This window comes from Schistocerca cancellata, chromosome 1, assembly GCF_023864275.1.
Source record: "Schistocerca cancellata isolate TAMUIC-IGC-003103 chromosome 1, iqSchCanc2.1, whole genome shotgun sequence".
NCBI lineage: Eukaryota > Metazoa > Arthropoda > Insecta > Orthoptera > Acrididae > Schistocerca > Schistocerca cancellata.
Genome location: NC_064626.1, coordinates 531,709,638 through 531,734,807, shown reverse-complemented (window position 1 = coordinate 531,734,807; position 25,170 = coordinate 531,709,638). Strand labels below are relative to the sequence as shown.

At 40.4% G+C, this 25,170-nt stretch overlaps 1 protein-coding gene across 1 annotated transcript in view; it reads right to left on the bottom strand.

Annotated features, from left to right (window-relative positions):
• LOC126179332 (condensin complex subunit 1) overlaps positions 1 to 25,170 on the bottom strand; it is a 221,110-nt gene that overhangs the window by 59,205 nt on the left and 136,735 nt on the right. Inside the window, exons 11-13 of the mRNA XM_049924600.1 lie at positions 18,730 to 18,862; positions 2,153 to 2,406; positions 1,934 to 2,066 (exon numbers count right to left, since the gene is read on the bottom strand). Coding sequence (XP_049780557.1) covers positions 1,934 to 2,066; positions 2,153 to 2,406; positions 18,730 to 18,862 — 520 coding nt within the window. The remainder of the gene's footprint in view (positions 1 to 1,933; positions 2,067 to 2,152; positions 2,407 to 18,729; positions 18,863 to 25,170) is intronic.

The window sequence follows — 25,170 nt, the reverse complement described above, 5'->3', positions numbered from 1 at the left end:
GGGCAGTGCAAAGCCATGTCCACATTGAATGTGCTTTGCACAAATGCATGGTGCACAGCAGCTCAGAAAGGCACAGACCAAGGCAGAATTGCGCAGACTGTTCATAGATTCACAGCAATGTTCCAGCATAAATGCCAGTAAAAATGGAAAACGAGAAACACTATCCAAACACAGGATACACAAATGTACCATTTTGTTTGGTGTACCAACTGTGCAGTTGCGCAGTACAGTACAGTGCTGTCCACACCAGATGGGTCATGCTGTGCCGACCCTCATTCCTTGGTTTTGTGTAGTGCAGCACAGCTGATAAGCATGTGGCTTAACTGTAATGTGAAACAAAAACGTGAGTGGAGCGGGCTCCAGCTGCAATATTAATATCATGTGTAAAGATTTTCAAACTTCATTTGTTTCATAAACAGATGAAGATTTTTAAAGATTACTTGTTCCATTGCATTCTAGTTGTGGTAACAAACCTGTATTTTTGTCTACTAGCACCAGGTGGCTTATACATGAAGAAGAATCCTTAGCACTTCAAATAAGCAGGTGGTTGCATCATACAGTTATTATTTAATTACCGATATCATGAATCACGAGTTAAATGAAATTCTGTACTCCTATAGTTTTAGCACCCATAAAGAGCAGAGCCTGTCTGGAAGAAGAAACTTACAACGGCCTGACAAGAGGGAAAACTTTAATTAACTTGCAGAAATCAGATAGCCATCAAGTAAAATTCAAATTCTGAGGTGCCACAATGAGGAACATGAGAGTGGCCATATATAAACTAATGAATGATCATAAGGTTTTGGTTGAGGAGATAGGTAATCTATCCCACTCTTCAGATTACTTTAGGTAATCTATCCCACTCTTCAGATTACTGTGATAAAGTCATTACCATTTGACGAAAATTAGACTGCATTAATAAATTTAATGGAGGTACGACTCATGCACTCAACAATGCATGAAAGCAGGCACTTGATACTATGAGGCTACAGGGGAGTATCATTTTATTTTGTAATGTACTAGAGTTGGGAGTCAAAAATGATAGTGGTTGAGTTTAGGATTGTTCTATGCACCTGTGCCATCCATTCTCCAATAGCCAGTGAGCTTTAGTAGTGTTTGGAGTGCTTTGCTGGAAATGGTTTGGGCAATGTGAGCATTAAACATGGTTGTAGCGCATTATTTAGTGAATTTTCATTCAATTTATTTCGAGTTGTTATTGGTAATGATGGCAGTGACAAATTTTACATATGCATGTGAGAGACGTAATTTATGAGATACATGCTTATTTGAAGTACAAAGCATGTTTATGCACCTACCAGAAGTGTTGCTAAGAACAGAATATACTGCAATCCCCACCTGTGTCTCATTTTGTCCAAACTGCCATCATTTGTGAGTCTTAGTATAAAAATAATGTTGTATGCAATGTATAACAACTGGTGCCAGTGCAGCTTCTGAGCGCAGAAGGTTTTAATACATCACATCTTTGTGGATTCCCATGACCTCATTGACAGTTAAGTTGTTTTCTTAACAAAGACAACAGAGGATATCATCAAAAGCTTGGAACACAATCCATAAGTTAACTGAGAGAATTTTATAGGTACAAAATCCCACAAAGCAGAGCACCAGAACTTTTAGTATTGTACATAATAGGTCCTCTCATGACTGACAAAGTAATATCATATTTAAGAGTAATAAAGAGTGTAAATCCTAAAAAGGTCTTTACAGGATCACATAGCTTTTACTGTAGCCAATTAATTTTCACTAACTGCCAATAAATTAACAACAACTCCTCCTCCTTGGCTTCCTCCTGGTATGGATTTTCTGTAACTCCTGTACTCAGAATGGTGGCGCTCTTTCATAGATGATATGCAATGGGCATTCAAGGACTTACGTGTTACTTATTTTGAACAAGACTGCAATTTAATTAACCTACCTGTATGTCACCTGGAGTTATGTAGCCTTTCTTAAGCCATTCCAACAGCAGACTGTCCAATGCTGCCTTTTGTCCAGCATTAATTGTTGACACTAAGTGGCACAAGTTCTTCACAACAATTTCTGAATGTTTCCTGTAGTAATACGATTAAACAGTTCATATTTTTGTGCCAAAAAGGAAATGTTAAACATGTTTGTTAACATAATATAAACCACTAACCTTGAATCAGTTTCTTCTGTCTTAAGGTAAACCTGGTAATAAGCTTCAGATACAGCAGACAGAACAGATTCATTTCCTGACAACACCAAAGTCAATAGTTCTCGCATGCTGTTCTCTGCCTGAGATAAACCAAATTGGTAAGCACTGGTGATGAATTCAATTGCCTCCACTATATCTGTTGTTTGCATTGAAGTTAGCAATGAACATATAACTGGTAAGGCTTTGTTCATTAGCTCCACATATGCTATTGAATCCTGGAACAACATATGACAAAATGTATGAGGTGATGTCTGCTGCATAGTAACCAGTGTGGTAAAGTGTAGTATTTTAGTTAATAGACAAAGAACTTACATGTTACGGAAAGGCAAACCTACATTTATTGCATTTGTAGACTTGTAGAAAGCTTTTGACAATGCTGACTGGAATACTCACTTTGAAATTCTGAAGGTAGGTGGGATACAACACAGGGAGCAAAAGGCTATTTACAACTTGTACAGAAACCAGACGGCAGTAATAAGAGTCAGGGGCATGTAAGGAAAGTACTGGCTGACAAGGGAGTGAGACAATGTTGCAGCCTATCATCAAAGTTATTCAATCTGGACAATGAACTACCAGTAAAAGAATCCAAAGAAAAATTTGGAGTAGGAATTAAAATTCAGGGAAAAAGAAAAAATTTGAGCTTTGCTGGTGATATTGTAATTCTGTCAGACACAGTGAAGGATTCGGAAGAGCAGCTGAATGGAATGGACACTGTTTTGAAAAGAGGATATAAGATGAACATCAACAAAAGCAAAACAAGGATGATGGAGTAGTCAAATTGAATCAGGTCACACTAAAGGAATAAGATTAGGAAACGAGACATTTAAAGTAGATGAGTTTTGCTATTTGGGCAGCAAAATAATCAAAATAATTGATGACTGCCAAAGTAGAGAGGATATAAAAATGTGGACTGGCAATGGCAAGAGAAATCTGTTAACATCAAATATAATTTAAGTGTTAGGAAGTCTTTTCTGAAGGTATTTGTCTGGGATGTGGCCATGTATGGAAATGAGACATGGACAATAAACAGTTTAGATACAAAGAGAATAGAAGCTTTCAAAATGTGGTCTACATACAAATGTTGCAGATCAGACTGGTCAATCATGTAATTAATGAGGAAGTACTAAATAGAATTGGGGAGACGACATTTGTGGCACAACTTGACCAAAAGAAGGGGTTGGTTAATAGGACACATTCTGACACATCAGGGGATGCCTTTGGACAGATGACCACAACAACACCGACTAAAATTAGTTTGAAATTAAAGAGATGTATGTGGGAAATGGCAGAAGTGAACATGTGGGAATTACCCGGAGTTTTTCAATATTTGTTCATTAACATATATTTTCGAGAGGGTCACCCTTAAAAATACTGTTTCTGTAGAATGAATTGATAGTCTCTCTTTACATGTACTGTTTGTTACTATTTCATCCAACAAATGATAATACTGGACCACAGCCGATTCGAGAACTGTCTACACACAAGCGACTCATCATTTGGCACAATTTCATCCAAACCAAGGATAATATTTGGCCACAGCCAGTTCAAGGATCTTTCTGCATATAAGCAACTTCTCATTTGGCACCTTCTCCCGCCTTCTTTTCCCTCATACATTTTCAACCACCCATATCAGTTTCCACCACTAATTGGAAAACACACTATACAAACCTTTCATTGGGGTGTCCCACACAACTTGGCGCCCCAAACGGCCATTACTAATTGCGATATGTAATCTATAGTAATTATACAGCTGTGGTGCATCTGGCATCCCTCTCAGCTTGGCCCCCCCAAGCAGCAGCTTGTGTCACTTGTACCTCCAACTGGCTCCATATTGGGTACCAACTCCCATACCATGACAATGTAAAAGAGCATACTTGCCTGCAAGAAGTATTTTTCCACCAAAATAATTAATAAAACCAAAAGTGGAAAGAATGAGGATACAAGGAACATGTGACTAGTTGCTGTTAATTGTTGTACTTTTTATCTTATCTGGATACAGGGAACTATGACAGAACTTCAGTGATGGATATTGTGTTAAAGTTAATAGAACCAGTAAGAAACTTTCATTTTATGAAAAATGCAATGTCACCTCTAATCATCAGTAGTTTCCTACAATTGATACCAACTGGAATGAAATGAGAAGTCAGGAGCAGAGTAGAAAGCTCTGGCTGTGGGAAAATCTATTGTGGTTTTCATTACCTTATACTACAAAACTATAAAACGTACATTCTATTTCAGAATAAAGGAGATGACTCACCAAAAAGGCAGAAGCACTGTATTGTCGATAGGCACACAAAGAAAAGGTACAGAGTTTGGCTAGCTTTCAGAATGTACTAGCTGTCTCCTTTATTCGTAAGTAATTCGTAATTTTCAACCAAAACCTTCCGAACATTATGAAACATAACATCTATCATTTAAGAAAAAGAAAAACATATAGCAATACTATGAAAATGATTAAGTGCTACTCACCATGAAGATGAGACACTGAATTGCAGACATACACAATGCTAAAGACCACTACACACTGAGTTTTTGGCCACGGCTTTCTTTAGAAAAGGAAACACACAAACATTCACACAAGCAGACACACCTCATGCATATACGACCGCTCTCTCCGGCCAATGGCAATGGTGCCGTGTCAAGTGGAAGCAGCTACCTCGAGTGGGGGCAGGGAAGGAAGAGGGATATTAGGGTATGGGTGGGAGGAGAGGAATTAGCACTGCCTGGCGGAGTGTGCAGTGACTAGATGGTGGGCAGCCAAGGCTGCCTGGTGTGGTGTAAGGAGACTGTGGGGGTGGGAGGGACAGGAGGAATGGGCAGTGGAAAAGGAGAGCAGCAGAGTGGGGAAAAGACTGACAGTATTGCCAGACAGTGGAGCACAAAGTGAGGGGATGATGATGACACAAATTAGAAGGAGGTGATAGGACAGAGGGGGCAGAAACTGTTGGATGGAAGGTATGGGGACAGCAGGTTACTATAGATTGAGGCTGATATAATTTTCGGATCAGAGAATGTGTTGCAAGGATAATTCCCATCTGCACAGTTCAGAGAATTTGGTTGCGTTGTGGAGGGCCCGGATTGTGAAGCAGACACTGAAATCAAGCATGTTATGCTCAGCTGCCACAGGGTGGTCCACTCTGCTCTTGGCCACAATTTGACGACAATTGCCATTCATCCTGTTAGACAGCTGGTTGGTAGTCATAGCAATATAAGAAGCTGTGCAATGATTGCAGAAGAGCTGGTATACAGCTGCTTTCACAGGCGGCCCAGCCTCTGATGGGGTAGGATAAGCCTGTGACAGGACTTGCACCTGCATCCTCCACAGCAATATGGTCCCTATGGCAAGGGATTGGGACTGGGAGTGGCACTTTCATTATCTGAAAAACATACAGCATTTTGATCAAAATGCTTTTTGCAATAATGAATGCGAGGACATAATTCTGACATAATATTCTCTCTCTCGATATTATAACTCAAAAGAAATAAAAATCTTTTCTGTTGCAAAGCAAAATACTTGTCTAGGTATAAAGTGTGCCACTTTGGGCATCTGCAGACCACAAAATCCCTAATACTATGTAAAACAAAACTGAAATATCTACAGCTTCAAATAAAATATCGCAAGGCGCAAGAAGCTTCTCACTTAGCGAGCAAAACATACATCTGGTAACATGAACAAAGCAAACATTTTGAGCAAAATTAATACGATAAAGTGGAGACAAAGTCATAAAGAGTGAACTACTTTATTTTCAGAGTAGTACTTTATGGAAGTCAGATGAAGTGCTCACATTAATAATAACAATAACAGACCATCACAAAACCCATAATGCATAATGACCTAGAAAGCAACTAACACACAAAATGTCTCTGAAAAAAGTGAAATTACACAGAAGAGAAAAGGAAAGTGTTGGACTAAGAAAATTAAGGAGCAAAGATGAAATTTAGAACTAACTGAAAAGGCTGATGGTTGACAAAGAGTAGGCAAGAAGCAGCTTCTACAAACCAACCAAATACATGACTAAACAGAGTGGCACTACCAAGAACTGGCAGACACAGGAGGAGGCCAATTTGGGAGTTCTCTATTACACACATCAGAAAAAGTTTTGCATCACCCCAGTTCCCAGAACTCCAAGATAGACGTTGACTGTGGATATTGTCCCACAGACACAGTCCCTTTGTCTGTTTAGAGATGTCACTAAACCCACCCAAAGATGCAAACAAATACATGTGAGCAGTGCCTATTAGACGGAGGTCCAACAGCTGATCAGTTCCAGTCATTCCACCAGGATGGAGGTACACAGCTCGTGTTGTCTGTAGTTCAAGCATGCCTAGACAGTCAATACTGCGGTTCGATCATGTCCACATTGTTACTTTGTGCCATGAAGGGCTCTCAACAAGGCAAGTGTCCAGGTGTCTCATAGTGGACCAAATCAATGCTGTTCGAACATGGAGGATGTACAGAGAGACAGGAACTGTCGATGACATGTCTCGCTCAGGCTGCCCAAGGGCTACTATTGCAGTGGATGAGCGCTACTTACGGATTATGGCTTGGAGGAACCCTGACAGCAATGCCACCATGTTGAATAATGCTTTTCTTGCAGCGACAGGACTGTGCGCAGTAGGCTGCATGATGCACAGCTTCACTCCCGACATCCATGGCGAGGTCTATCTTTGCAACCACGACACCATGCAGTATGGCACAGATGGGTCCAACAACATGCCTAATGGACCACTCAGGATTGGCATCACGTTCTCTTCACCGAAGAGTGTTGAATATGCCTTCAACCAGACAATCGTCAGACATGTTTGGAGGAAACCTGATCAGGCTGAACGACCTAGACACATTGTCCAGCAAGGTGGAGGTTCCCTGCTGCTTTGGGGTGCCATTATGTGGGGCAGACGCACACCGCTGTTGGTCACAGAAGGCGCTGTAATGGCTGTACGATACGTGAATGCCATCCACCAACCAATAGTGCAACCATATCGGCAGCATATTGGCAAGGCATTTGTCTTCATGGATGACAATTTACACTCCAATCGTGTACATCTTGTGGATGACTTCTTTCAAGATAAAAGATAACCATCACTCGACTAGAGTGGCCAGCATGTTCTCCAGACATTAACCCTATTGAACATGCCTGGGATAGATTGAAAATGGCTGTTCTTGGACAACATAACCCACCAACCACTCTCAGGGATCTACGCCGAATTGCTGTTGAGGAGTGGGACATCCTGGACCAACAGTGCCCTGATGCACTTGAGGATAGTATGCCATGACGAATACAGGCATGCATCAATGCAAGAGGACATGCTACTGGGAATTAGAGGTACCAGTGTGTACAGCAATCTGGACCACCACATTTGAAGGTCTTGCTGTATGGTGGTACAACACGCAATGTGTGGTTTCCATGAGCAATAAAAAGGGTAGAAATGATGTTCATGTTGATCTCTATTCCAATATTGTGTGCAGGTTCCAGAACTCTCGGAACTGAGGTGATGCAAAACTTTTTTTGATGTGTGTATATCTTATTGAGGGTTAAGGGAATCAACCAGGTTAGATCCCAATAAGCAGTTCACGTATTATTGCCACACAGGTGTCAATACACATAAGGTAAAGACTTTAATGGATCGCTTTATGGAGAACAAGTATGGATGGGCTGATTTTCAATCCCCACAGCAGACAATGTGGTAATTTGGTGTACTGGAATATGCTCAGCATGTAACCTGGTCATGTGACCTAGAGCACTTAGATTTTGAAGCACACAGGACATGGCTGAGACTGATTGAGCACAACCCTGCATCTACATGTATACTTCGCAAACAAAGGTGAAGTGCACAGCAAGGGTACTTCCTACTGCACCACACGTTAGATTTTCTTCCACTCCTATTTGTGCATGAAGTGTGGGAAGAATGACTGCTTAAATGCCTCTGTGCGCACATTAATTAGTTAAATCTTGTCATTGTGGCTCTTAAGAGAATGGTATGTAGGTGTCTGTAGTACATCCCAATCAAGCTATCCCACTGTTCAGATGCACTGCCAAGCTCTTTGTACCTTGGCATGCAGGTGTGCCATGGATACGGTTGCTGGAGGGCTTGATGCTATGTGCAGGTATTTGAGACGCAGCAACTTCTGCACTTTCACCATGGAACAAGTAGTTTGGCTGAATAAACAATTGCATGGACTTTTGAAATCATATTGTTTCTACTGCTTTTTATTTAATGACAATAAATCAGCAAACTTTAGCAACTGCAGGGATACTAATGAAGTAATATTAAATGGGATCTAGTAGGATTACCAGAATTGTGTCACAAAAAATGAGGACAGAGGGACACAAGGTGTGAGGAAATTCATAAGCTGATGGAAAAAAAAAAAAAAAAAAAAAAAAAAAAAAAAAAAAAAAATCGCAACACCAAAAAATAATTAATGCAGAGTGACGACGTCTCAGGACTATTTTTGCCAAGGTAAACATATTTAAGTGATTAACATTGGATGATCACAGGTTAATGTAAGCATAAGATAAGCCATTGCAAATGTGAAATGCTGGTACATAAGTAACTGGTGTAGCGGCCAGAATGTTGAATGCAAGCACGCAACATGTATTCATTGTGCTATACAGGTGCCATAGATAAGTTTATGGGATGGCTGTTGCATTTGGTCAGTCAATACAGGGGCGGTTAATGCATGCTGTGGATGATGTTGGAGTTGTCATTGGATGATGTCCCTCTATTGGAGACAGATCTGGTGATCAAGACGGCAAAAGCAACCTATTTACACTCTGTATAGCATGTTGGGTTACAACACAGCAGTACGTGGGTGAGCATTGTTTGGTTGGAAAACACCCCTTGGAATGCTGTTCATGAATGGTAGCACAACAGGTCAAATCAGCAGACTGATGTACAAATTTGCACTCAGAGTGGGTGGGGTAATCACAAGGGAGATCCCACTGTCATAGACCAGGTTTAAGATAGGTGTGTCTAGCATGCAGGCAAGTTGGGTGCAGGCCAACTAGACTCCTCTCAACCAACACATGGCCATCACTGGCACCGTGAGAGAACAAGCAGTCATCAGAAAAAACAACTGATATCAACCATACCCTTCAATGAGCTCTCAGTTGACACCAGGGAAGTCGGAAATGGCGGTGGTTTGAGGTCAGAGCAATGCACGCTGCCAATGCACGCTGCAGGGCATCTGGCTCGGGGCTGTACTTCAAGGACAGTAACCAATTTATAACAGTTCGTTGCGTCACTGCCGTGCCAACTGCTGCTCAAATTGCTGCTGCAGATGCAGTATGATGCGCCTGAGCTATACGCTGAACATCATGGTCTTCCCTAGCAGTAGTGCTGTGTGGCCCATTCGCTCCTGGTCATCTTGCAACTGTACATTCTCATGATCACTGCTGTCACTGTACATGTACGGTGGCTACATTCCTACTGAGTCTTTCTGGAACATCACAGAAGGAGCATCCAGCTTCTTGTAGCCCTATTACAAGACCTTATTCGAACTCAGTGAGGTATGGGTAATAGTGTCTTTGTCACCTTAAATGCAATATTCGCTACCAACAACTCACCACTTCGAATCTCAAAGCTAACTCTCACGACCATTACAATGTTTATTTAAAGCAAACCTGATTTGTGTTCTCATACTGATGCTACTAGCACCATTCTTACGTGGATGGTGCAAAATCTGTGTAGATATCATCTTTAAGCTGTAGAAACACATCCACCAACTTTCATTTATGTCACACAGCTCCTCCTTGGTGTTGCGATTTTTTACACGTCAGTGTATGTATACTTCATTGTACAAAGAAATTTAAAAAAATTCAAACACTTAAAGAATGTAGGACAGAACAACATTTGTTTTAAAAATAAAGAAAAGATATTGCACAGAATCATTCAGATCAATTCATCAATGTGGTCACATTCTGATGGCTAGGTAGAAGCAAATTACCCTAGTACTCATCATCTGGTAAGCCTGAAATGTGGTAAGTACGCAGCAGATAGTGTCTGGGTAAAAAAACTTTACAACAGACACATACTACCAAACTTAATTACCCTATTTTAAATTAGGTAAACAGTCCTAAGACCTGACACTATATAGCATGTGAAAAATGTCGGAAGATACTTCTATTTATCACACTGTAGTTTTCCGATATACATACACAGCAGTTGACAGCAACTGTAAGGAACTCCTTGATTCTTCAAAGTAGATGTCAGAGTTGGAGGAAATGGTGCTATACCAGGATTAAACAAAGTGACATAGGAGCACTTTTTGAGTCATCAGCTAATGCTGTACCATGAATACCTCCCCTAAGCCAACCACCTCATCTCACAGTAGCTCTTGCACCCAACGCCCTGAATTATTTGTTGGTTGTATTACAATCTCTGTCTTTCGCTACAATTTTTACTCTCTACAGCTCCCTCTAGTACTATGGAAGTTATTCCCTGATGATGTAACATGTCCCATCATCCTGTCCCTTTTCCTTGTCACTGTTTTCCATATGTTCCTTTCTTCGTCTATTCTGTGGAAAACTGCCTCATTCCTTACTTTATCAGTTCACTTAATGTTCAACATTCGTCTGTAGCACCACATCTCTAACAGTCAGATTCCTTTCTGTTTTGGTTTTTCCGTACCCTGGGATTCCTAAACTTACAATGATGTGGTCTAAATGTACATTCTTAAAAATTTCTCTCTCAAACTGGCCAGGAACATACTCTGTCTGTGCTAGTCTGCTTCCTTATGTCCTCCTTGCTTCATATGAGACGCGTTTATTTTGTTTGTAAGGTAACAGAAACCCTTGACTCCATTTACTTTGTGATTATCAATTCTGATGTTAAAGATCTCGCTATTCTCATATCTGCTGTTTCTCATTACTTTCATTTCTTCGGTTTGCTTTCAATCCATGTTCTGTGCTCATTAGCTGTTCACTTCATTCCACAGATTCCATAACTCTTCTTCATCTTCACTGACATCAGCAAACCTTACATTGATATCTTTTAACTCCAAATTTTAACTCCCTATTGCACCATTCTTTTATTTCCACCATAGTTTCTTCTATGTAGGAGATGTGAGAGAGAAGTATGACACACATTTTTTATCCACTAAAGTTTTTTTTTTAAATAACAATTTTGTCATCTTGCGCAAGTAGTTCCCTTTGGCAGCTTTTCCCAGCCTTGGTAGCAGCGCCAACAGGCTTCAACTGGTAGGGTCTTTAACATGTCTGTCACATTTTTGGAATGTTCTTCAGAGTCACAAAATGGCATCCTTTTAGTGCATTTTTCAATTTCAGGAAACAAAAACAGACACTAAGACTCAGATCAGGTCAATATATAGGCTGTGGAACAACAGGAATGCCTTCTGAGGTCAATGGGGCATTACCATGATGCAGCCCTCCACTCATCTACAATGTTCGATCTCCATCGATTCACCCTTTTCGCTAGCCTTTAAAGGACATCTTGGTGAAGCACTTGGTTGATAGTTTGTCCACGAGGAACAAGAGCATGCACATATCTAACATTTTCATCGGTTTTAGAAGCTGAAGGTCTTCCTGATCGAGGTTCGTCTTCAATGTTTTCTCTGCCTTCCAAAAATTATTTGTGCCAGTGAAAAACTTATGCTCTTGATAATGAACGTTGCTCATAGGTGTGTTTCAACTTTCCACAGGTCACATTTGCGGATTCCACATGTTTAGCACGAAACTTGTTAGCATAATGTTACTCTATATTCTGCTCTTCCCTTTTCATAACACACAGCAAAAACACAACTTGACCGATGATGCTCTCAAAAAACATCCGATGGTTGTACAGAGCTGAACACCAGACCAATCATTTCATTACATTACATTTATCGTTTTCCCTCGATCCCTTGGAGAAGGGTCTAATCCAATCTGGGAGATATGAACACACCAGTGCATACAAATAGAACAACACAGTGTTGCTAGATTGCTTGCAGTGTTCAATCTTATTTTCCTCTCTTGGGTCTTGTACATGCTGTATATTATACATCTTAAATATCTTTTTCTCAGAATTTCGAACATCTTGCACCATTTTACATTGTGAAATACTTTTTCCAAATTGATTTACTTCAGTCTTGCTTCAATTATCAAGTAAAACATTTGTGCTGCCTCTCTGGTGCCTGTATCTTTCCTAAAGCAAACTGTTCATTACCTAACAGATCCTCAATTTTCTTTTCTCTTTTATATATTGTTCTTTTGGACACACGAGCTATGAAGCTGATTGTTTGATACTTCTCCCACTTATCTGCTCTTGCTATCTTTGTGGATGATACGTTTCTGAAGCTGTTGCCTGTATCATAGATTCTATACACTAATTTGAACAGTCATTTGGTTGCACTTCTGCCAACGATTTTAAAAATTCCAGTATAATATTATCTACGCCTTCTGCCTTATTTGATCTCAAGTCTTCTACAGTTCTCTTGAATTCTGACTAATTTTGGATTCCCCCTCTCTTCCATTTAAACCCCAATTTCTTCTTCTATCATGGCTCAGACAGATTATCCTTCTCACACAGACCTTCAAGATACTCTTCCCATGCCTTTGCTCTTCTCCCCTGCATTTAGCAGTGGAATTCATATTGCCTTTTATTTCATCGTAGGTTGCTCTGACTTTTTTATATGTTGAATCAGTCCCTCCGGCGAGCATTTTTTGATTTCTTCACACCTTTTCTTGCAGCCATTCAGCCTTGGCTTCCCTGCACTTCCTGTTTGTTCCTTTAAGTGATTTATATTTATGCATTCCTGTATTTATTTGAACATCTTTGTAGTTCCTTCTTTTGTCGAACAATTGAAATATTTCTCCTCTTACCCAAGGTTTCTTTGCAGTTACCTTCCTCTGGCCCCACTCTGTCAAACAGCTGTGATGTCCACTTCTCATAAAGTGCCTTATCACAGTATCCACATCTTTGGTGAAGTTAAAATGCATATCACCATTCCTCAATACTTCAGTATCCCACTACCTTCCAAGAGGTTCTTCCAGACGATTTTCTTGAACTTCAGTTTACTTTCCAACATTATTAAATTGTAATCTGAGTCTGTATCTGTTCCTGGGTGCACCTCACAATCCAATAAATTCGGAAACTCTGTCTGACCATGATGTAATCTAGCTAGAATCTTCAAGTATCTCTGGGCCTTTTCCACGAATATCCCCTCCTCTCGCAATTCTTTAACAGAGTGTTCGCTATTACTAGCTTTATTGCAGAAATGAGTTAGTCTATCCCCCTTCTCATTCCTACTGCTAAGCAATATTCTTCCATAACTCTGTCTTCTACTTCTTCTGTTACGACATTTAAGTCCCTTATGACTATTAAGCCACATCCACATCAAATGTACCACACATAAATTCATAGTGCAAAATGGAGTGGATTGTTCCTTGGCACACAGCAATGTTCCAGCCTACGCAGTTGCCAGATAATGTAAGAACAAAGCAATACAACATTGCCTTGCAGCTTCCTGGACTGTGACAGACAGCCAAAAATCTTTGAGAAACCCTACTGTTCTGGAAGTATGGAAACTGTTCTTTATACAAGATATTCTGGATGAAATCATTCTATGGACAAATCTGAAAATGTTCCATTAAGTTTCGGGTGTGCAGCCGCAAGAAATCTCTTTCTTCTTCTAATATTTCGGCCGTATAATGTTCAGCCATCTTCAGAGTGAGCTGCAAGACTGCCACCCCAGTGCTCACTTCGTCCCTTTACACTCGTGTACCGAGCGACTGCGCATGTTGCCACAGATGCAAATGCGCCAGAGACGTTGGTCGGTGGTAGAGACGTGCATAATGCGCGAGTTGTATCTATGACTCTGCAGTCGATCTGTGTTGGCATATCGATGTATCATTGTGAGCTGCAGTGTGACGACGTCTTTGAGAGTTTATTACAGCAAGTGCCGGATTCCATGATTTATCAAGATTGAAACCACTATCTCTATTTATTAAATTCGTCGTCAAGCGAATTTCAATTGCCTCCTTCGCTATCGAGTCCCAAAAGGATGATGTAGTTGCCAAAATTTTGACTTTGTCGTACAAAATACTGTGACCATTATCAATATAGTGCTCTGCCACTGCTGGCTTGTTAGGTTGTAGAAGATTTGTGTACCTCCGGCGTTCTGTACATCTTTCTTGGACAGTACGAGTTGTTTGTCTGATGTAAGAAAGGCCACATTCACATGGAATTTTTTTTCCTCCACCCAAGACAGCTGCACTCGTGGGCTCCCTCAAAGACGATTTGCTGCTCCGAAAATCTGGAGTTTAGAAAATTCCATGTGAATATGGCCTTTCTTACATCGGACAAACAACTCTTACTGTCCAAGAAAGATGTACAGAACACCGGAGGTACACATGGCTTTTACAACCTAACAAGTCAGCATTGGCAGAGCACTGTATTGATAATGGTCACAGTATGTCGTATGACAAAATCAAAATTTTGGCAACTACATGATCCGTTTGGGACTCGATAGTGAAGGAGGCAATTGAAATTCGCTTGATGACGAATTTAATAGATAGAGATAGTGGTTTCAATCTTGATAAATCATGGAATCCGGCACTTGCTGTAATAAACTCTCAAAGACGTTGTCACACTGCAGCTCACAATGATACATTGATATGCCAACACAGATCGACTGTGGAGTCATACAGACAACTTGCGCATTATGCACGTCTCTGCCGCCGACCAATGTCTCTGGCGCATTTGCATCTGTGGCCGCATGCGCAGTCGCTCGGTACATGAGTATAAAGGGACGAAACAAGCACTGGAGCGGCAGTCTTGCGGCTCACTCTGAAGATGGCTGAACGTTATACAGCCGAAATATTAGAAGAAGAAGGAGATTTCTTGCGGCTGCACACCCGAAACTTAATGGAACAGTCTTTGCGCCGCCAAAACCTGAAGATTCAAATCTGAAAATATCTAAGCTTAGAAGCACAGTATACCAATGACTGCTTATCCATCTACAAGGTGTTGATGTCACTGAATTGAAGGCACTAATTGGTCTATTGGTGTATTCAGTAGAGATGGGGGATCCGCTCCTGAACTGATTCATAGAGTTGAATCTTTCAAAGGAGTGAACAATCAGTGATTCAGAAAAAAAGAACGGTAGCTCCAAACGTTTCCCACGGCAGAGAGAGAGAGAGAGAGAGAGAGAGAGAGAGAGAGAGAGAGCATATCAGCGGCGCCTCTGCTGGTCAGAGCACAGTGCACGCCACACAACACAGCCGGCGCCGGCCTCTGCCCTGCTTCTACCTTGGCTGCCTGCATTGTGCAGTGCCCCATTGGATTTTGTGTTTCACATATACCGTGCCATCTGTGTGTCCTCTGCCGCATGCAGTGTCTGGCGCAGCTTAACTTAGCATCGCACTCTGTCGGCGATCGTTTCAGTCGCATGTCCTGCCCTCTGGGCAGTTGATGCGAGCAACAGGACAGAGAGCCTCCTAGCGGAGAACATAAGAACTACTTGCAACAACCTGCTCGCAAGAGAACGGACGATTTGTCTCGGAGCGGGTGACTGGTGGCCGTTCACCGCTCCCCCCACCCTCGGAACTCGCCTGCTCAACGCTCACCCCACCGTTCTCGACTCTAGCCAGAGCGTTGAGCAAAGCAACTCAGATGTCACTCAGGTCTGCGCGGTCTTAGCTCACGCAGTAATACAGCTCGCGGCTCGACCTACTCGACTCAGCACCTCTGCATCGGAGTTTGTCTCTACTGGATATTGTTCTTCGTAGTAATACCACTATGTATATTACATTATTATGTTATGTATACATCATTTGTTTTTATTTTATTTTTATTTGTTTAAACTGATCAGATTAGGTTCCTGACGTCTCCTCTTACTATAGGATTTTTATTATGGACACTCGAATTTACACTTTAATTACGAGCGAACCGATAAACGTATCGCAAAATGTGATACACCAATATTTTCCTTGTTTTATTCTGCATATGGCTATATGCAGCACTTTAGTCTTACAGTCAATTTTATATTTTTTTTTTCTTATTCTGGTACGGATTTTGCGATTTTAGGCGTCTTCGGAAGGAAACGTTCACTTTAAAAATATATGGCTTGCGATGTATTTGTGCGAGGTTAATGAAATTGTAATACATTATAGCCAAATATATTGTTAATGTAAATCTCAAGTTACAACATTTTCCGATCACCCAAAAAAACCACGATAGTGCAAAATAAATCAATAATCAAAAACTTTGTCATATCGTGGAAATTTCAATAAACAATACAAAATTCTTACTCATTATCTGTGTTACTTCAAAATAGGATCAAATAAGATCAAAATACAGGTATAGTACTGGAATAAACCAAGTTTAAAGGGCAATGTGCCTTCCATTTATTTTCTATTGTGAATGAGTGGTGAGTCATGAAAAAGAGCTAGTTCATTTCAGGGAGTGAACAGTTCTGATGCAATCTGTGAAAAGAACAGTTTTGCCCATCTCTAGTATTCAGCCATTTTCAAATCGGGCAACAAATCTGTTTACATCTTGTTTGCAACTGAAGGGACAGACAGATGTTTTCAGAATCAGTGTGTGTCGATGCAATGCTTGCATCTTTCCGTGGAAGGTATGGTTTAGAATTTATATGCCAAGCAAACCAGCAAAATATGGCTTGAAAATTCAGTGCTTGACTGATGCTTGTACAAATTACTTGTGTAATGCATACATTATTCCGGAAAAGGAAGAGACGGTCACACCCTTTCAAACTAGAGGAAAGGTCACAGTGTTCCCACACAGGGCCTCACATACGTGAGCATGCTGAAAGGAGATACCACAGCAGGTTCTACCTAATAATAAACAAGGTGTGAAGATAACTGTTACAGAAGACATGACACTGCTATCCTCCGTGCCCAAAGAGTCAAAAGGTGCAAAACTGATTACTTCTATGCACCATGCAGTAAACAATGATCTTAAATCGGGAAAATCTGAGATAACCATTTTTTACAATATGACAAAAGGTGGTGTCGACTGTCGTGACCAAATGTATGCAGCTTATTCATCAAGTTGCCAGACAAGAAGATGAGCCCAGGCGCCGTGCCGCTAACGAAGCGATTGCCTTTGGTGACATCTTTTGCAATAACGACTGCATGAATCGACGCTATCTCGTAAGGAAAGAAAGAGCAGCAGATGCTGCTGAGGACTCTCCCTCGAGTGTTTCCGATGACTTCTTGAGCTCTTATTCGACATGGCATTCAGGCAGTCAAGGGTGCTGTCGATTGTTGCACACGAATGCGAAATACCTGCAAAGTGATTTTTACGCCTCAATGGTGATCGTCCTTCAAGTCAGTAGATGTTGCTTATGGTGTGAATTCTTATGTGGCGCATCAAGTTTACTCAAACACAGAAGTAAAGTTGAGTTTGATCTTCGGCAAGACTCTAGCAAGAGATCTTGCTGAGTCTCATATGAATCACAGACTTTCAACTGGACACTTGCCACGAGAGTTGAGTGACACCATCAGAACACTTCACATAGGTGAGCCACAGACACCCAAAGAATGGTCCGAAAAACAAAAAAAGATCTGGTTTTTACCCTTCTTGACTGATGAGGAAAACAAGATTTCTCTGTCAACAGCATGAAGTTCTGATTTGTTTGGAGTGTTCTAGGAAGGTCTATGTGAAATACATCAAAGTTCAAAGTCATTGATGTATGATTCAGGAACTTTTGAAAGTAAAATGTGGCAAAATCTTTTGCTTTATTGAATTTTGGGTGCAACAGCCACTCTACTTTGAAACGATGAGGAGTAAACCCAAAGCTGACTTTGCATCCAATTTCTCATAAATGTCCACATTTCCATGGGGCAATGTAACAAACTTAACAAGTTTTGAAACATTTGGATATTGTAATTCTGTGGATGATGAGTCTGTTACTTATAATCCGCCTTGACTGCTAAAATCTTTTTATTCATATGAGCGGTTTCGGTTCATCCAGAACCATCTTCAGATCTGGTATTTCAGTTGCAGGAGTAACCCGTCCAAATCCAGCTACCTTCACAGGCTGCAAATCCAGCAACTTTCACAAGCTGCATCACAGCCTGTGAAAGTAGCTGGATTTGGATGGGTTACTCCTGTAACTGAAATATCAGATCTGAAGATGGTTCTGGATGAACCAAAACCGCTCATATGAATAAAAACATTTTTGCAATCAAGACGGATTATAAGTAACATTATACAATCACTGACTGCTGCTATCCCATCAGACATAATGTCTGTTTTTGCAAAGATGATGAGTCTTTTTGAGATGTGCTGCTACCAGTAATTGTCAATATCTTTGCATTCTAACACTGGGTCATCTTTTTCAAACTGTAGAACTTTCCACTCGTCTAATAAGTAATCATGCCAGACATCGAATGGCATAATTTCTGCAATCTTTAAGATGACACTATAGCTTCTCCTCTTTATTCTTGCTTGGGGGGGGGGGGGGGGGGGGGTGTCTAAGAACGTAAAACTTTTCAGTGGTGCATTTGACAAGCACATCTTTTTCATAGGTTATGTCTGATAAAAATTAGAAATATTTTAATATTAAATGAACTCACCTTTAAAAATGCAATGACACGTTTAAGTTCCTTACTTTCTTCACTCTCTTCAGGTTCACCATGATACATAAAATGAATTTTACGGAATAATTTCACACAGTTATCATGAAGTTCTTCTATATCAACACTGTTCCTGTAAGAACAGAAAATAGTAAGGAAAATAAATAATTTATATTATAAAGAAACTATTTTGATAAATAATATCAAAAGGCCACATGAGACTTGTATTTGAAACAGTATATGTTGAACATGTGGGAGTTGCTTGACTGAGATGACACAGACAAAATAAAATAAAATATACAGATCTGTGTTTCTGGTGTGTTGACATCACACTGAAGCTCCCACTGAAAACCTTTATTATGAAGCTGTGGCTTTGAAATGTACGTTGGCATAATAAAAGCGCTATCAAGACCATAAACGGAATTTATTATTATACTGCAGGTTTTATCAACCTTGCAGCAACATCAACACAGATCAACTTCCATCCCCATAGGTTCTCTCTTCACCTTTCTACTCCTTCTCTCTACCTTTTCAGATTAGATTAGATTAATACTAGTTCCATGGATCATGAATACGATATTTCGTAATGATGTGGAACGAGTCAAATTTTCCAATACATGACATAATTAAGTCAATTTAACAACATAGTTCAGTTAATACAGGGTGTTTCAAAAATGACCGGTATACTTGAAACGGCAATAAAAACTAAACGAGCAGCGATAGAAATACACCATTTGTTGCAATATGCTTGGGACAACAGTACATTTTCAGGCAGACAAACTTTCGAAATTACAGTAGTTACAATTTTCAACAACAGATGGCGCTGCGGTCTGGGAAACTCTATAGTACGATATTTTCCACATATCCACAATGCGTAGCAATAATATGGCGTAGTCTCTGAATGAAATTACCCGAAACCTTTGACAACGTGTCTGGCGGAATGGCTTCACATGCATATGAGATGTACTGCTTCAGCTGTTCAATTGTTTCTGGATTCTGGCGGTACACCTGGTCTTTCAAGTGTCCCCACAGAAAGAAGTCACAGGGGTTCATGTCTGGCGAATAGGGAGGCCAATCCACGCCGCCTCCTCTATGTTTCGGATAGCCCAAAGCAATCACACGATCATTGAAATATTCATTCAGGAAATTAAAGACGTCGGCCGTGCGATGTGGCCGGGCACCATCTTGCATAAACCACGAGGTGTTCGCAGTGTCGTCTAAGGCAGTTTGTACCGCCACAAATTCACGAAGAATGTCCAGATAGCGTGATGCAGTAATCATTTCGGATCTGAAAAATGGGCCAATGATTCCTTTGGAAGAAATGGCGGCCCAGACCAGTACTTTTTGAGGATGCAGGGACGATGGGACTGCAACATGGGACTTTTCGGTTCCCCATATGCGCCAGTTCTGTTTATTGACGAAGCCATCCAGGTAAAAATAAGCTTCGTCAGTAAACCAAATGCTGCCCACATGCATATCGCCGTCATCAATCCTGTGCACTATATCGTTAGCGAATGTCTCTCGTGCAGCAATGGTAGCGGCGCTGAGGGGTTGCCGCGTTTGAATTTTGTATGGATAGAGGTGTAAACTCTGGCGCATGAGACGATACGTGGACGTTGGCGTCATTTGGACCGCAGCTGCAACACGGCGAACGGAAACCCGAGGCCGCTGTTGGATCACCTGCTGCACTAGCTGCGCATTGCCCTCTGTGGTTGCCGTACGCGGTCGCCCTACCTTTCCAGCACGTTCATCCGTCACGTTCCCAGTCCGTTGAAATTTTTCAAACAGGTCCTTTATTGTATCGCTTTTCGGTCCTTTGGTTACATTAAACCTCCGTTGAAAACTTCGTCTTGTTGCAACAACACTGTGTTCTAGGCGGTGGAATTCCAACACCAGAAAAATCCTCTGTTCTAAGGAATAAACCATGTTGTCTACAGCACACTTGCACGTTGTGAACAGCATACGCTTACAGCAGAAAGACAACGTACAGAATGGCGCACCCACAGACTGCGTTGTCTTCTATATCTTTCACATCACTTGCAGCGCCATCTGTTGTTGAAAATTGTAACTACTGTAATTTCGAAAGTTTGTCCGCCTGAAAATGTACTGTTGTCCCAAGCATATTGCAACAAACGGTGTATTTCTATCGCTGCTCGTTTAGTCTTTATTGCGGTTTCAAATATACCGGTCATTTTTGAAACACCCTGTATAACAACTTTTCATTTTTTGTGTTTTTTATTTTTTATTAATATTTTTTAATTTATATCTAAAAATTCCTCTATGGAGTAGGAGGAGTTGTCATTCAGAAATTCTTTTAATTTCTTCTTAAATACTTGTTGGTTATCTGTCAGACTTTTGATACTATTTGGTAAGTGACCAAAGACTTTAGTGCCAGTATAATTCACCCCTTTCTGTGTCAAAGTTAGATTTAATCTTGAATAGTGAAGATCATCCTTTCTCCTAGTATTGTAGTTATGCACACTGCTATTACTTTTGAATTGGGTTTGGTTGTTAATAACAAATTTAATAAGAGAGTATATATACTGAGAAGCTACTGTGAATATCCCTAGATCCTTAAATAAATGTCTGCAGGATGATCTTGGGGACTCCAGCTATTATTCTGATTACACGCTTTTGTGCAATAAATACTTTATTCCTCAGTGATGAATTACCCCAAAATATGATGCCATATGACAGCAATGAGTGAAAATAGGCGTAGTAAGCTAATTTACTAAGATGTTTATCACCAAAATTTGCAATGACCCTTATTGCATAAGTAGCTGAACTCAAACGTTTCAGCAGATCATCAATGTGTTTCTTCCATTTTAATCTCTCGTCAATGGACACACCTAAAAATTTGGAATATTCTACCTTAGCTATATGCTTCTGATTAAGGTCTATATTTATTAATGGCATCATACAATTCACTGTACGGAACTGTATGTACTGTGTCTTATCAAAATTCAGTGGGAGTCCGTTTACAAGGAACCACTTAATAATTTTCTGAAAGACAGTATTGACAATTTCATCAGTTAAGTCTTGTTTGTCAGGTGTGATTACTATACTTGTATCATCAGCAAAGAGAACTAACTTTGCCTCTTCATGAATATAGAATGGCAAGTCATTAATATATATTAAGAACAACAAAGGACCCAAGACTTACCCTTGTGGAACCCCATTCTTGATAGTTCCCCAGTTTGAGGAATGTGCTGATCTTTGCATATTATGAGAACTACTTATTTAAACTTTCTGCACTCTTCCAGTTAGGTATGAATTAAACCATTTGTGCACTGTCCCACTCATGCCACAATACTTGAGCTTGTCTAGCAGAATTTCATGATTTACACAATCAAAAGCCTTTGAGAGATCACAAAAAATCCCAATGGGTGGTGTTCGGTTATTCAGATCATTCAAAATTTGATTGGTGAAAGCATATATGGCATTTTCTGTTGAAAAACCTTTCTGGAAACCAAACTGACATTTTGTTAGTACTTCATTGTTACAGATATGTGAAGCTACTCTTGAATACATTACTTTCTCAAAAATTTTGGATAAAGCTGTTAGAAGGGAGATTGGACGGTATTTGTTGACATCAGATCCATCCCCCTTTTTATGCAAAGGTATAACAATAGCATATTTCAGTCTATCAGGGAAAATGCCCTGTTCCAGAGAGCTATTACACAGGTGGCTGAGAATCTTACTTATCTGTTGAGAACAAGCCTGCAACAACATTGCCTCGTATGTCAACTGTTCTTCACTCTTTTCCACTGGTAGGCAATTGACTGCTATTCTCTACTAGGTGGAGCAGATAAAACTTCTCTACAAGTGTAATTTTGTCTTGTTATTAGGGACTGAGTTGTTACAATAGTAAGAAGAAATTCTTTCTTCCCTTTTGTCCACTTAAGACATTTGCACTCATACAACATATACATAGGATAAGTTCAGGACAGTAACTACTAGACTAACAGTTTATAACGTGCAAGACATGAATATATTTGACATTAACAATTGAAAATCCGTAATAGCTAGTTTAAATTTCTACTCCATATCTTTCATTTCCTCCACTTGGACTTTTCTGAATATGGAAACTGTCTCAGATCCACAAATAGGAAAAAGCTACATATTTACGATTTGGACAATCTCCAAATGAAATCAATGCTTACTGCTTCTCCTTGTTGAAAATAAACAAGTGCGAAATCAGCAAGTACTTATTCAGTTCATTTACTAACAACCTCTTTCACTAGAACACTTTCTCTGAGTAAAATATGTATTAACTAGCATAATACTGTAATGTCGTAACCATAAAGGAGTAAATTTGAAAACACAGTTGTCAATAAAGCACAACAATTAGTGCTGAAAGCATGTGTATTACAGACATAAATTTACAAACAGAAATGCATGGAGAGAGCTGTCATTAATAAAAACCTCAAATATCCCAGAACTTGTAAACATTATAAACATAAGAAATTTTGAACACCTTCTAGATTTTATAAATATAAGGGCCAGCCAAATGAAAACGAGAAAGATGGAAGGAAATAAGTAAACTGTTTATTACTTCAAAAGTAATTACTGTAACTGTTAATACATTCAACTGTGAGACACGATGATCACAATGAAAAATGTTTGCAGTTGCCTAAGGATCCATGATAGCACCCAGGCATGCACCTCTTCAACCAACTGATGGCCACCGATGTCTTTCTTCAGATCTCCCAAACTACAGAAATAGTGTGGGGGGAGATTGGGACCGTGGTCCCACATGTTGCCAAGGTTGTTTTGAATATGCTGCAGAAGTTTTGGTGGGAAGCCATTACACATTCTCCATACAGTACTGATCTCTCTCCATGCAATTTCCAAATTATTGGAGCCCCAAAAAGACATTCGTGGCCATCAGTTTGCTTCAGATGAAGGGTCGTGTTGTCACATCCTCTTCACTATGATGAGTAGCAAAGTTTTCTCCTGTTGAAGTTTCACAATCATCAAGTAGGCCTTCAATTTCCCTGAGCGAGATCTGTTGATATGTGCCTCAGAACTGAAGCAGGGCTACATATGCAGGACACCTCTTCATTTTTGTCTTTTTGATGAAGGGTCAGAATCCTTGACTTTGTGTGACATCTGACAATCAATAAAGAATATAATACTGCCCAAAGCATTGTTTCAGTAACTTTTCTGATAGTCCCACTTTCCATACAGGATGTGTAAAAAACCATACCAAGTCTTCTGGCCTGTGCTTGGTGTTATAGTGCTTTCAGTCCTCCTTCCGGGATTGTATGCAACCCATCCCTCTTGCTTCATAAGTCCTGAAAGCGAGGTGTTTCACGCAATACTCCCGAATATTGTCCCACTGAAATGGAACATTGTATCCACTGTCGTTTTAGGCTTCTGACTGTGGAGCTGAAAGAACGGTGTGAAGCCTATAATAGCCTCCTTCACAATATTATATGTGTGTCCCAAAAGGCAGTATTATATTCCAATCTTTGTCAGACATCAACATACCTTGAAAGCGTCTGCCAACATCTTATTAAAGCATTTTGTGAGGTCATTCATCTGTAGGGGGTAGACAGTTGTCATTCTGAGAGTGGTGCCACAACATGAAATTGCCTCTGATACTATTCTCATTTGGAAAAACTTTCCACAGTCAAAGATCTTCAAATAGGGTGCTCTGTGCTTCGAAATGAAGTCTGCTACAAGGAATGTTGCAATCTCCAGAGCTTTGGCAATTGGCACAACTTTGAAGTGTATGTTCGTGTGTTTTGCTTCAGGATGCAAAAAACAACAGGGGTCATACATGCCCAAGTCAAAACTATAGAACCAGAACACAGAGAGTAGTTAAACGACTACATGTCAGTCCCAATGGAGAGAATAGGAGACAGCTAAAAACAGCAACGTGGAAAAAGGGCTAGAGAAAACACCATACAGAAATGGAGGTCCAAAACTAAAAATCAAATGGCCTTCAACATACTGCTTTGGTGGATAAAAAGTACAATGCGGTCGACAGCCTGTGCATTGGTCGCTAAAATGGCTGATAAATCAGAAGGCAAACCCAAGCTGGAATGTAAATTGTTAGAAAAAGAGTATTCCAGCAGGAAGTGGCAGACAGTTAAAATTTGGGTGCAATGTGTACAAAGTGATGGGGTAACGCCACTTAGCACATGACAATGGCTAAAAAGGCAGTGCCCAATACTCAGCCGAGTTAAAATAACCTCCTCCCAGTGGAAGGGCAGTGAAGAGGTAGTTCAATGCGCTGGGAGAGGCTTAATAAGCCAAAGCTTATTCCCGTGAAGGAAGGACCATTGGCAATGCCAAAGGGACACCACCACCTGACAGTCGGCAACACAGAGATCATCAGAGAGAATACAGGTACTCGCAGACTGCGGCACGAGGCTTGCAGCCTTGGCAGCAGCCTCGTTTGCTGGCAGACTGACATGACCAGGGACCCACAGA